At 35.5% G+C, this 13,080-nt stretch overlaps 3 protein-coding genes across 5 annotated transcripts in view; all 3 read left to right on the forward strand.

Moving 5' to 3' along the window:
• Window positions 1-7,210, forward strand: part of LOC135790665 (uncharacterized) — a 30,305-nt gene extending 23,095 nt beyond the window's left edge. The window contains exon 3 of the mRNA XM_065300941.1: window positions 1,014-7,210. Coding sequence (XP_065157013.1) covers window positions 1,014-1,504 — 491 coding nt within the window. The 3' untranslated portion in view covers window positions 1,505-7,210. The remainder of the gene's footprint in view (window positions 1-1,013) is intronic.
• Window positions 7,211-8,235: 1,025 nt separating this feature from the next.
• Window positions 8,236-10,751, forward strand: LOC135791234 (uncharacterized). 3 transcript variants are annotated; one of them, XM_065301570.1, is made up of 7 exons: window positions 8,239-8,425; window positions 8,480-8,690; window positions 8,746-8,891; window positions 8,947-9,386; window positions 9,449-9,616; window positions 9,677-9,781; window positions 9,840-9,964. In XM_065301570.1, the coding sequence occupies exons 1-7, from the start codon at window positions 8,368-8,370 to the stop codon at window positions 9,918-9,920; spliced, it is 1,209 nt and encodes a 402-aa protein (XP_065157642.1). In that variant the 5' UTR covers window positions 8,239-8,367; the 3' UTR covers window positions 9,921-9,964. The 3 variants fall into 3 exon arrangements, with proteins under 3 accessions (XP_065157641.1, XP_065157640.1, XP_065157642.1); XM_065301568.1 differs by having other exon boundaries at window positions 8,238-8,425; window positions 9,677-10,751; XM_065301569.1 differs by lacking the exon at window positions 9,449-9,616 and having other exon boundaries at window positions 8,236-8,425; window positions 9,677-10,751.
• A 79-nt stretch (window positions 10,752-10,830) lies between these two features.
• Window positions 10,831-12,834, forward strand: LOC135791235 (small ribosomal subunit protein eS4). Its single transcript, XM_065301571.1, has 5 exons — window positions 10,831-10,932; window positions 11,189-11,447; window positions 11,823-11,920; window positions 12,153-12,454; window positions 12,671-12,834. The coding sequence occupies exons 1-5, from the start codon at window positions 10,930-10,932 to the stop codon at window positions 12,792-12,794; spliced, it is 786 nt and encodes a 261-aa protein (XP_065157643.1). The 5' UTR covers window positions 10,831-10,929; the 3' UTR covers window positions 12,795-12,834.
• The last annotated feature ends 246 nt before the right edge of the window (window positions 12,835-13,080 follow it).

Raw genomic sequence — 13,080 nt, forward strand, 5'->3', positions numbered from 1 at the left:
TACAACACACATATACCCTTGTTTTGTTTGCCATTGGTAACCGTCGTCGTCGGCGTTCGTTCGGTTTGGTGTTTGCGGTGTTCGGAAGGCCAAAAAAGCCGCCGTCTTGCGATCAAGCGATCCCCCACGGCGGCCTGTCTCGACTTCGGAAAACCGAGAGAGTTTCAGGCCAGCCGAAAAAGGAGCACGACCAACGGAAACGGCTGCACGCGGGCGCTTTTCTACTCATCTCTTCGCCGCCTCCTCTGCCGTTACTGCCGCCACCGCGCTCCGTGACGGTGAACGACGAGCGTCTGAATTATTGATTGCTCTTGAAGCGATTATAGTCCCGTAGGAAGCAAGACGGCTGCCTTGCCTGCCCAAGTGACAGACATAACCCTATGCCCATATTGGGGGTAAGGTGGAGCCCCAATATTCGATACACCTTCAATAGATAAACATTAACAGAGAGGTGAAATCTATGGAACTTAATTAATTAACCTTAAAACTAACACTTTCTATCATCGTATTAACTTGATATTAAGCTTTAATTTAACCCTTGGGTTTTACCAATAATATTTAATTGATTGCCAAACACTTTGTATTTATTTATTTGTAACTGGTCCATTCTTACTTGAGCCGATACCACGTCAAGATGTCAAAAGTATTGATGCAATTATAAAATCAAACCTCGATTCCTTGCACAGCGTCTGACTTTCCAACACCGTTTTGGAGTGATACGCTCAAAGTTAGTTAGATTTGATTCGTGGTCCGATATTTGACGTTCGGCGTCTAAAACAATTTGCGGCTTCAATTTGACGACTGTACGGTAATAATTTAGGCGGCGTCAATCTATAACGGGAGTAGTACCACTGTTAAAAGTGATCAATAATATAGTATGTATCTACATTATAAAGTTTACTCGGTCATTGTTGTCGAATAACTGACCATTTAATTTGGTCAGAAATTGTTTGCTGGTATTTAAATAGTTCTGTAGGTATTTTGATGCATTTTATTAACTGACGTGCTTTCAGATCCGAACATCCCGGAGACGGGAGATCAGAGGCTCAAGTCCTCGGTGGGAGATGAAGACTGTTGTTATAATTATTCCAATTGCGGCGGCACGGCCGGCCGAGACGGGCTCGGATCGTCGCTGTGCATCAACTGCCCGAAAGGTCCTGCCGACATCGCTGCGACGCCGGTCAACTGTTCAGCGGGCCTCGGCAACAGCACGTCGAGCTGCTGGAGCGGCGGCGGCAGCGGCGGCGGTGCGGGCGCCTCGTCCGGCGCCGCGAAGACGTTGTCGGCGAGCAGGACTCTAAACGAAGTGCTACCATTGTGGACCGCATGGATTATTCTAATACAAATACTACCACAACAAATAATTTCTCTAACTTCGATTACAAATACTGTTTATAACCTAATAGTACGTCACTTGTTGGTTAATATGCTGTGCGCGACCAGTGTGCGGACATCGCTGTTACTGACGCGGATAAAGACCAAGTGGAGGAAACCGTGGTCATAGAATTAGGGGAGCTAGGCGATATGTGTTCCGTTCGAGCGACACCAAGTACACCATACACTCACATACACACACACATAATAGGTACATATTCAGAGAAAACAGTTTAACACTCACTCACCCACACATCCTTACATCGCGACACATCGTGCCACACGTATTCTCACACTGAACAAAGCCAAAAACGAGCCAAAGAACGCGACACACGAACAAATAATAATTATACACTTATTACTACGTAATGACTAACTAAAAACGCAGCGGAGACGCGTGAACGACGATGTCGATTATCGTCGATTCGAGTGCTGGTCGAAGTGAGCCTCGCGGCACGGGAAGAAGCCTTTTGTCTGCCGAACAAAACCGATTGATACACAACTCGAGACACAATTCGCACATTGACTACAAACTACAACGTCACATGGCCTTAGAAAAGAAGGACACCAAGTTATAGCAAACTAACACACATGCAGACACACCACACACCCACAGAGCAGAATCTCACCACCCACCGTAGCCCACGTTAATGCGAACGAGTCGAAAGGTTTAAATGTCGATATACAAATAATCTAATGCAGAGAAACAAGATAACCCGAAAACAGCATCATCGAACATCGTTGCTTTCGCCGAGGAAGCAAACCGACGACAATTCAACAGCAGCAGCAGCAGCGGCAGCGGCGAAACAGCAAAGCGGCACAATTGTAGTTCATTCAGTATAACAATAAGTGTGTTGGTTCCGATTTCAAAGCGGACGGCACGTCACAAATCTAAAATAAAAATGAAAAAAAGTGTTATAATAGAATGTTGTTCTCTCAAGATTTTTACGTTCACTTATGCGTACGTTTCGTTCGTTCATTTCGTAAAAGAAGTATATTTATGAGAAAAAATTATGAGAACGTATAAAAATGCCTGTTAGAGTTAATAATAATAGCTTAAGATGTTGTTATTAAATGTGGAGGCGCCTGGCCACTGGTTACTGATCGATCATAATCGACACGCTCGGACTCTTTTAGAAAAAGAAACTAATAAATAAATAAAGATAATGAAACAAAACAAGTATTTAAAAAACACGTACCGATAAGAGAAATACAAAAAACCTAAAGATATCTTCAAGTGCACATAGAAAATTTGTCTAGGACTGCAAATGCGAGTGACGAGTCAGTTGAATACCGCGCGTTCGCGAACTAAACGATCGAATAAACAATGGAATTAAATAAGATATTAAAACAGACACACACAAACAATTTGAACGCACCGAAACGTTGTTGCAACGGTTACTTGTAAAATTACTTCGTAACGAATTAGTTTTAGCGTTCATCGCTTTCATTTTTCGGTATGAATTGACTCGCATTTTATCCAATTGATTACAAAAACAAATGTGGCTGTTGCAAAATGAGTATTAAACAAATAATAATGATGACGATGCAGAGAAAAACGAAGACTATTGAGATGATACTTATAATTGTTGATGTTGATGATATGATAATTTTATTAACGATCATTATTTTTAAGCTAAGAACACAATTCCAATGTTGTTTTCCATTCGTCAAATATGTACTTATGATTTCTGCAAGTTTTGAATGAAAGAAATATTTTTTACAAACAAGCACACACCGTTCGTACAAACTGTTATTTATGAATAAATATTTATAAACAATGAGCGGAAGCGAGGATGTAACAAGTACAAGACGACATTGCCGAGCAGCCCAGACAAAAACTAGGTGGTATACACGAACGACATGACATCAAATGTGACGTCTGATCTAAAAAAGAATCAATATTCAACTTTTAGTCGATAGTTAGACTTTCGTTGATTCACTCGAATAAAAATTGCAGCACCGATTAACGAATGACAGCATAAATAAACCACACACTCACACAACGCAAACGAAGCAACCACATTGCAGACATTTGCGATTAACAAATATGCATATAATATTATTACGACTAGATACATATGCGATTGTATAGTGAATGCAAATTGCGAATAACTAACTAAATATTATGAACTACTATTATATTACTACGAGAAATAACTATCGAGATTAAAGTAAATATTAAACTAATGTAATATGAAGATGAAGAAAATACCATGAAGAAACAAACAAATATGAAGATATATTTCCCGACTGCCATCAGTATAAATTTCACGAGTGCTTAGTGATATTTTAAAATGAAATATATAATTAATTAAGGGTGTAATTAACGAGCGGAGAGAAGTTGTAATGTAAAAAAAACAGTCGCACATTTAGAAATTTTACGATCAGCATATTATGAAGAATGAAACGAAGTAAATAATTTATCTATCGCTAACATTGTTCGATCATCATTATCATCAAACACCAAAAATGCTGTGCCACGTGCGAATGGGGGAGATCTCTCGATTCGGGAGAGGCGCGCTCCCACACGCGCGCACACACGTGTTCGCATGAACGCACGACCTCAAATTTTATGCCTGATGACCGAATGATACGTTTCGAGCCACTCACACACCACTGACACACGCACACGAGAAGGATTTTCGTTTGAGTTGAGTTTCCCATCGATCGCAAAACACGAACTAATCAACGTTTCGAGCACAACTTGCACAACTTGTTTCATATCAACAAAAAAAAAACAACAACAACAACCACCAAAACTAATACCGAACAAACAACAGGCCAATATTTTAGTAAAAAAAGAAAAACGAAACAGATTACTTGCATTTGTTCGAAATTCGACAAGATGCTATTATTGAGTGCTAGTCAAAAATGAAAATATATCATCCGTATAATGTAAAGTCTCATTTTCTTTGCGCAGCACACGACTCTTGGTTTATTGTTGACAATGTTGACACGCGGCGATAGCCGAATTCGGAACAACGCAGAAAATGGCACGTTTCGTTTGACGATTTCACGATGCTTTCAACTTTCAAATTTCGATACGGAATAAAACACAAGCGCACAATGCAAAACCTTTCAGTTTCGACGATGATGGATGTAAAACTAAAACCAATAACAAAAATAACAACCAACAAATGTCCACAAAGCAATATACGATTGATTTTCTCGGACAATATTTTGAACTCCTCAAACTTGTTGAACACACTGCCGAAACGATATGTACGTTTTTCGTAAGCGTTGATTATACGAGAAATATCATTGATCATATTTTTATATGGTGGTTTTTGAGGCTATGATTTTTGTGATCAATTTAGTGCCTATTCATGCCAAGCACTCGTGTCCGAATTCGACGATCGCAGGCCATGGCTTGAAGCCTTCATTCTTCGATTGGATTTCTCATATGATTCACATTCTATTTATACACGCAGCTAGTAGCTCTCTGATTGATTGTTAATTATGTGAAGAACGCTAGTTCTTAGTTTTAAGTGACTGTGAATTTGTGAATTAAAGCAAACAGAAGAAAAAAGTATATAAATAAATCTAAAAATTAATGAAATTGATAAAAATAAAATAAAGTTTTGTAGGAATTGTTGTAATGTTATTATTATAAATAATAATGAAATAATGATGATGAAAAAGTTAGTTAGTTTTAGTGCCGTACCTATAAAGAAGATGAAAACAAAAAAGTATATAATTATGTCGCTCTATGAAACTATTGAAATATAAATAATTGAATAAAATGAAAATAATATTAATTCATATGACTAATTGAGTATCCATAACTTTAAATGTTGCGAATTGCAAATACTAAACCAACTAACGGCAACACAAGTACACGCAAGATACATGATACATGCGATGAAGAAAAAAAAAAACGATTTTGTATTTACTATTAAATAATAATTTATAATCAGGGTAAAAATGTATTAAATGTATTTAAGGGCTTATTCAAAATGACGAAGAAACAATTAATTACAAAGAGTTAAGGATGACCCAAATGAAGGCGAATATGATATACTGTGTATATTCGTTCGCTTTTAGTTATAAATATTATAATTGAGGGAAAATGATGAAAAAAATAAATAAAACTATTCGAAACGAATTGGGGACACGTTTTGACACTCTGAGTTCACAATCACTTAAAAATAATCATCGTCAGTGTTGCAACCTTTCATTTTGAGCAAACATTGCTATGGATTTCAACAGCAGGGTGAGTGGAATCCATGCAAGTTCATCTGAGTCTGTATTCTGAATACAGTGGGAACAAAATTTCGTCTCACACATTTTTGGGTTGCACTCTGATCGGCATTGTTCGATTAGGTATATATATCATTTCGAATTCGTTTTGTAACAATCGAGGTAGAGTTTAAACGCGTCGTAGAGAACTGTATACACACGTAAGAACCTTATCACCAACGATTAAGTAAAATCAATTAAATGAAATGCGTCATGTCCACATGATTTCATGTTTTACGATAATGAACAAGAGAAATTTGAGGAACGAAAATGTTTGTGTGCGTATGTTTTAGTACAGAAATCAAAAGCTGAAGAAATCTATTGTAAATTGAAGCAGAGGAAGAAAAGTAAAAACTCGTATATATATAATTGAGAAATTATACGATTCAACTGTAGTTTCGTCCGCAAGCGCACGAGTGTTTCGCTAGTGGTCAAAGTGTTACTAGCTGTGTTCGTTTTAGAGAGATCTCCGGAAATAAGATTAACTATAAAGATAAAAATGAAACATAATGATAACGCAAGGATATTCATTAAAACAAGGAATTCGCATAAAACTGAAAGAGACACACCGCGCGGTGCGATTGACAAGTACGATGCAAGCTGACGTAACCTATAATTCTTTAGTTGATTCATTGCGAATTGCATACAGGTGGCGCGCGCTGGCAAATCTTTGAATTGGGAATTCACACGCCACACACATTCACACATACACAATTATACAAAACACACACATGCGCGAATTTATTATCTCTACGTGTGATTCGAGCGTTTTCGTTACGATTTTGTCTGTAATTAGATGTTAAATGTCAGCGTTTACGAGGAGGAGAACCCACGAAACGATGAGAAAGAGCCGCGACATTAAAAGGGCAACGTAATGGCCAAGCCTTAATACGCAATACAAAAAATATATAGAAAGTATATATTTTTAGATAAAGACGATTCGTTTTTTGTAGCGTTCTAATTGTAATATTAATAATTATTGACTTATTCGATGATGACGAAACACACAACTCGAGGAAAACGCGTTACATAACATCATGCGCAACTACATCAACAGTCGAACCACCGTTTATGCACTTGATTTGAGAATTGCCTTAGGAACATAAACGTAGGACTTTTGTGTGCATATATAAATATATATTATAAGTGACCTCTGTATATCTCTCTGCTTGCATCGTCCTTGCGCGTTCAACCGAAGTTTGCAATTTACGTTTTCGGGTATCAAAGCGCAGCAAAGAATTCTGAAAATCATCATTGCCAAATTGCCAAATTCATTCATTGATTTCAGCCTATACTTTCAGTTTTGTCCAACGTTTGCAAATGACATATTTTACGAAGAAAATAAATAAATATACAAATATCTGACTCAATAAGAAACATGAAAGAAAATAAACTTTATAAATATTAAATTATAAAATGAAATGACGGTTTAATGAATAAAATTGAAGAAAAAAAACTTAATAAGGATAAATTAAGAATAAATTGCCAAAAACAAAAAAGAAACAAAGAACTTGTTATTAATTATAAATATTAATATTGTGTATTTATTATTATGAATGATGATGAAATAAATAAATTGATAATAGAGAAATTACATGTTGGAATTTAAGTCGTACCTTTACATTGATTTTGCTCTCGACGCGCGACCATTAATTAACGCCTCTTTTGTTGCTATTATCTTCTAAGTTTTTTTTTGTTAGAAAGAGTCAGATATTTGCATTGTAACATTCTGAATGTGAGGATTGACGAATGAGAGAAATGCGAAACGATAGAGATAAACTTGCTGTTTCTTTTCGATGTTACTTGTTAACTGAACGCACAATGATAACATTAATGTTATACGATTATACTTCACCAAAAAAAGAAAATAAAACTTCAAATGAACGTACCGAAACTTACCTAAGCATAGTTAAGCGAATGTGTTACTTATGATTCTTATGATTCTTATGAGTACATCGATAAACACATACCAGCTAGGAGAGAAATAATTGTTGTTGATTCATATTATTAGTCCTAGGTAGAAGAACATACATAGTGCAGTTATTGATAAGCGACAATAAAAATAAAGAAAATTTCGGGACTTTTGTTGTAAGCGTTCAAATTATTTGACATGTTTCATGTGGTACGGATTTGAATTGTTTTTGCTCTTCTTCTCGCATCCAGTTCTTACGCTCTTACGTGCTTTTCTACTCTAAATACTTTACAAAACTAATTTTTAACGTAAAACATACATATTTCTATACTATAATGAATCATTGTAATCTTGTGTTGAGTTAAGACGACCCTAATTGCTACTATCTTTAGTTCTATAGCTCATATTCATTACTTTTTCATAAATACTTGAATTTCAGATGCATTCATCAATGTTACACGGTAAGTACCTACTCTTAAAAAAAGTATCTGTCTATTTGAGTTTTTAGAAATAACTTCAATACGCGTTCATCTTATGCAACTTTTAATACACCTTATATGTTGTAAACATATTGAATTAACTTTGCTAAGATATTAAATATATAATTTATAACTTGCATAATTCACAATATGCAAAACAATTTTCATAAGTTTCATATATTTGCACATAACCAAACTTAAAATAGTCTAAGTAGCCGTTAGTTAATTTTAGAACGAAACAATCTGTATAATTGCTCAAAATACTTGTCAATAAGTCAGTTTGACATATTCTACGAATGTTTTCTCCAATTTTCCTTTTTAATATATTTACCACTATTTTAAAATTGATTATATAAAAAGATGATCCCGTCGCGAAATATATATGGTACATTAATACCAAATGAACTAGACGAAGAAGGTGCGTAGGAACGTATAAAATTTCAACATTCAAGTAATGAATTCATTTTTTAAGCGAATGTGGACCCTGCTGATCTGGAAAATCATTATACGTTTTGCACGTATGCAACGACTCAGCGAGTTTTATTATGTGCATCGTCAACGAAAAAAGTCGCATTCCTATATGAACTGTTCGTCATAATAGAGAGACACAAGTTTATACGAATGATATTTAATATCTTAGAGAAACACTTTTTGGGGAAGCTGTATAACTATTTAAAAACAATGTAAGAAGTTTAAACCAGAAACATTTTCATAATTCATCTTATAATTGTTTAACAGGGATTACTCGGATAATATTAACGATGCACAATTTAAAGATAACGATCGTTCAATTGATCCCGACGAACTTGATGCATGTTTTGAATCATCTTTGTACTGGTTTAAATATTTGCATAACATTGATCTAAAATTGGCAATATTTTTATGTAAATATTATTTAACGATCGATAGAGTGCATGAATTATTTTATCTTTATTGTAGCATATTTATCAATTTGTGGAAATAGTGTAATCCGAAAAGTAATAATTCGTGTGAAAAAGTTTTACGAAAAAGAAGGAAATTATTTTCGACACTCAAGACTATCAACACATTTTTCATTCCAACTTCAACCTTCAGCACGATATTATGCTTATAATGAAGAATTGGATGATAGCGATCCCGATGTACAATTGATTTACAAGAAAAGAAAAGAATGGGACGAAATGATTACCAAATATCGTAAAAACGTTGAGTTTTCTATATATGGGTGTGCATCTGACCCAAAATTTAAAGAAGAGAATGCGAAACAAGGCGAAAATGGCAAAACTAGAACAGATAAAAGTAAAAATAAGAAAGACACTACCCTTAAAGAAGGAAAAGGCAAGAAAATTCAAAAAAGTGAAACAGCTGATACGAAAAAACCTAAATCGGAAATGGATATGGTAAGTTTGAATTTATTTATGTTTGTTTGAAAATATCAGATTACCATATAATATAATCTTAGCTACAATTGTTACCCATATGGATTACAATGAAAATATTTAAACATTTAGACAACAAAACATTAAAACTCGTAAAAGATGTTAATAAATATTGGTCGTTTGTGGTCGATTGCATCAACCAGGAAGAGAAAGGACGTAAAAAACTTGATGATTGGATTGAATCAATAGAAGTTAGGTAGTTTATTTTTTGCGAATTTCACTATATTTTACGATGTTACATTCTATTTCAGAATGATCTTGGATTGAAAGATTATACAGCAGTTTTTCCATCAAAGTTCAAACCCGAATTTAGATTTCGACGGCAAAATGAAAAAAATATAGCATGCGATCTACGTGTACATAATTCCTTAAGAGAAGAAACAAACATTACATTACAACCAACACATTTTTCAGCGCTCAGTAATATTGTTAATAGCGCTGAATTTGATTTCCGAATGCCCGTTAACGAACTTCAATCTTTTCGACGCATGCTGATAAATGACGTCGACAATTCCATGAAGTTCCTACATACCCACCCATCTTGTATTCATTATGATAATGTCACTACTAAAGCAGTACCGATAAGCGAAATTCCATTAACTGGTAAAATCGTCGAAGAATTTAACACACAGAAGGAAACAAGTTACGATTATATTCCACTTGAGTTAAAAGAAGCGATGGACAGAAGTTTGTATATCGAAAGTAATAAAATTCAACCACGATTTATTCGATGGTTTCCTTTAACGCACATGGTGGAGATTGACGAGGTGATGAATTCAATAGTACAAAAATCTATGGTAAATGTCAAAGAAAGTAAACCATCAATGCGCTATGATTCATTCATGCCTACAATAAGCATGGCAGATATGAAAGCAAGCAATGACAAAGATATTCGAAGTTTTGAAAGCAAGTCGGATCCGCTTGTGGCAAATCATATCACCTCGGCAACTGAAACGGATTGTAAGAGAGGAACAAGTAAAAAAAGTATTCCATCCAGCACTAATATGTGCAGTAATAATAATTTTCCACTTGATATAAAGCAAAGCATCAGAAATGAAATAAATGTGGAGTCTCAACAGCTTGACACAATGACCGTGTCTGAGAATACTATAGGTAGAGACTCATCTAAAGCAATAATTATTGCTTCTAGCGTAATGTCTCCACCAAGATTCCATTAAATTCCTCGCAATATTTGATGAAACTTATAATTTTAACGATTATATCTCTGATAACCAAAGTAAATTGTACTGTCAGGTCTTATCAAGACCTAATTATATATAGTCAAATAGAATAAATCACAGCATAATTTAAATTATCAACGTAAAATCGAAATAAAACAATAAAAAAAGTTAAGTGCATTTAAATCTTTTCAAACCTTGCGCATGGCGGGTTGCCGTAAGTTGGCAACACTGTTGTTTACACTATTGCCGGTAATGTAGGGACCGGAAACATTTCGTGCTAGCTCACTGGCGGAGGTTTTCTCTCTTCTCGCTCAAATTTCAAGATGGTGAGTTGCACGTCCAAATTCTCTTCAATTCTTTAATCATCCGCGCGACTATGCGTTCAATATCTATCGTGTAAATTAATAATCGTTATTCTCATTGCCCGAAATAAGAAGGAGTGCATATTTTTGTGATATAAGTTAGATGTGGTTTAAAATACCTTCACCGACCAAAATATAACCTGTGAAATACATCATGTTTATTCTAATAATGCAGTGCTCATGTGTATTATATCGTGTTAAATATTTTTTTGTGTTTTAGGCTCGAGGCCCGAAAAAACATTTGAAGCGTTTAAATGCGCCCAAGGCATGGATGTTGGACAAGTTGGGAGGTGTGTTTGCACCTCGTCCATCCACTGGGCCACATAAGCTGAGGGAGTCTCTCCCGTTGGTGATTTTCCTGCGTAACCGCTTGAAGTATGCTCTGACCAACTCAGAGGTGACTAAGATTGTTATGCAGAGATTGATTAAGGTTGATGGCAAGGTTAGGACTGACCCCAACTACCCAGCTGGTTTCATGGGTGAGTATTGTTTTCTGGACATCTTAAATTTAGGGGCTTTATCGAGGCTGCAGTTAATAGTGTTTGTTAGCTGGAGTTTATTAAATTTGAAGCCTATAGCAAGTTACCATCCAGTCCCTAGCTAATATTTTTGATTATTAGACTAGCACTTAAAATGTGTAAGACATGCATACTGCCACATTTGCCTTAAGCCAACTAATTCAGATGAACTATGAATGATCAGTATAAAGTAAATTGTTATATTTGCAACATCAAAATATCTCGCCTAAAATTGCGTGATCTTCTGAGCAATAAATTGAATATAAAACGACCACTTATAAATATTTTTTAAGAAACTTGCATGGCATATATATTAACTATAAATATTGTTTTTAGATGTTATCACTATTGAAAAGACTGGTGAGTTCTTCCGTCTGATCTATGACGTTAAAGGCCGTTTCACCATCCATCGTATTACTGCTGAGGAAGCTAAAGTAAGTGAAAATATCTCAATTCACAGTTTAGTCATGGCCAAATCGAGGCTTTGGCTAGTGAAACTTACGCAAGCTAGAGTATAATTTTAATGCGGCCGATAGTAAGGTTACAACCCAGTCCCTAGCTAATACATATTATTATTAGACTAGTACTTAAGGTGTAATACATTTTCACTTAGGCAAAATATTCAAAATATTTATTCAAGTTTACTGTAATGTGCTTTCTTTCTAGTACAAGCTGTGCAAAGTCAGGAGGGTACAAACTGGTCCTAAGGGCATTCCATTCATCACCACTCATGATGGACGCACTATTCGCTATCCTGATCCCAATGTGAAAGTAAACGATACCATCCAGCTGGAAATCGCCACCTCCAAGATCTTAGACTTTATCAAGTTTGACGCCGGAAACTTGTGCATGATCACCGGAGGCCGTAATTTGGGGCGTGTTGGTACTGTCGTCAACAGGGAACGTCATCCTGGTTCCTTCGATATTGTGCATATTAAGGATGCTCAAGGACATACTTTTGCTACCAGGTAAATTTATTTTTGAACTAGTTACAAATTTTGGCCCTTCGAAGGTGTGAATTGATTCAACAATCAGATCATTTGCATTCAAATCTGTGGCCCATAATAAATCGATGCACTGGTCACTGATAGATCAAAATAATATCTAAGCAGTATTACCCAAGCATTGAACACTATTAAATATCAGTTAACTTGCGCATTTTTTCACAATTATTTTTTTTTCAGATTGAACAATGTGTTCATCATTGGTAAGGGTACGAAGGCATTCGTGTCGCTGCCGCGCGGCAAGGGTATCAAACTCACCATCGCTGAGGAACGAGATAAGAGGTTGGCTGCCAAGTCGCACTAAGATGTTGAGCTATAAATTAATAATAAAAAACATACATAAATTGCGTTTAGTACATGTTACAACCTTTTCGTTTGGCCCATTCGAAGCTGTGATATGAGATTTATTCATAATTGCAGTCAAAATTGAGGCCTAGAGAAATATTGACATTATAGGTCACTAGTTAGCATTGTTGTTATCTAGTATCACCCAAATGTTGAACATTAAAATTTTTAATTGCTTGTAACTTCTCACATATTTTTACCTTGCTCGTATGCCGTTTTTGTTGCTGACGTAACTGATGTCAACG

The sequence above is a fragment of the Atheta coriaria genome, unplaced genomic scaffold (genome assembly GCF_025399875.1).
Source record: "Atheta coriaria isolate IRGN ID8LTWV9N9 unplaced genomic scaffold, Caltech_Dcor_3.1 hic_scaffold_4_pilon, whole genome shotgun sequence".
Lineage (NCBI taxonomy): Eukaryota > Metazoa > Arthropoda > Insecta > Coleoptera > Staphylinidae > Dalotia > Dalotia coriaria.

Excerpts from the sequence above, each read along its gene's own strand:
- LOC135791234 (XM_065301568.1), top strand. The coding sequence starts at position 8,368 with ATGATCCCGTCGCGAAATATATATGGTACATTAATACCAAATGAACTA. Across the intron at positions 8,426-8,479 it reads AAATGAACTAGACGAAGAAG|CGAATGTGGACCCTGCTGAT; the intron begins GTGCGTAGGAAC and ends TCATTTTTTAAG. Across the intron at positions 9,387-9,448 it reads CTAAATCGGAAATGGATATG|CTACAATTGTTACCCATATG; the intron begins GTAAGTTTGAAT and ends ATATAATCTTAG.
- LOC135791235 (XM_065301571.1), top strand. Across the intron at positions 11,448-11,822 it reads CTACCCAGCTGGTTTCATGG|ATGTTATCACTATTGAAAAG; the intron begins GTGAGTATTGTT and ends TATTGTTTTTAG. Across the intron at positions 11,921-12,152 it reads TTACTGCTGAGGAAGCTAAA|TACAAGCTGTGCAAAGTCAG; the intron begins GTAAGTGAAAAT and ends CTTTCTTTCTAG.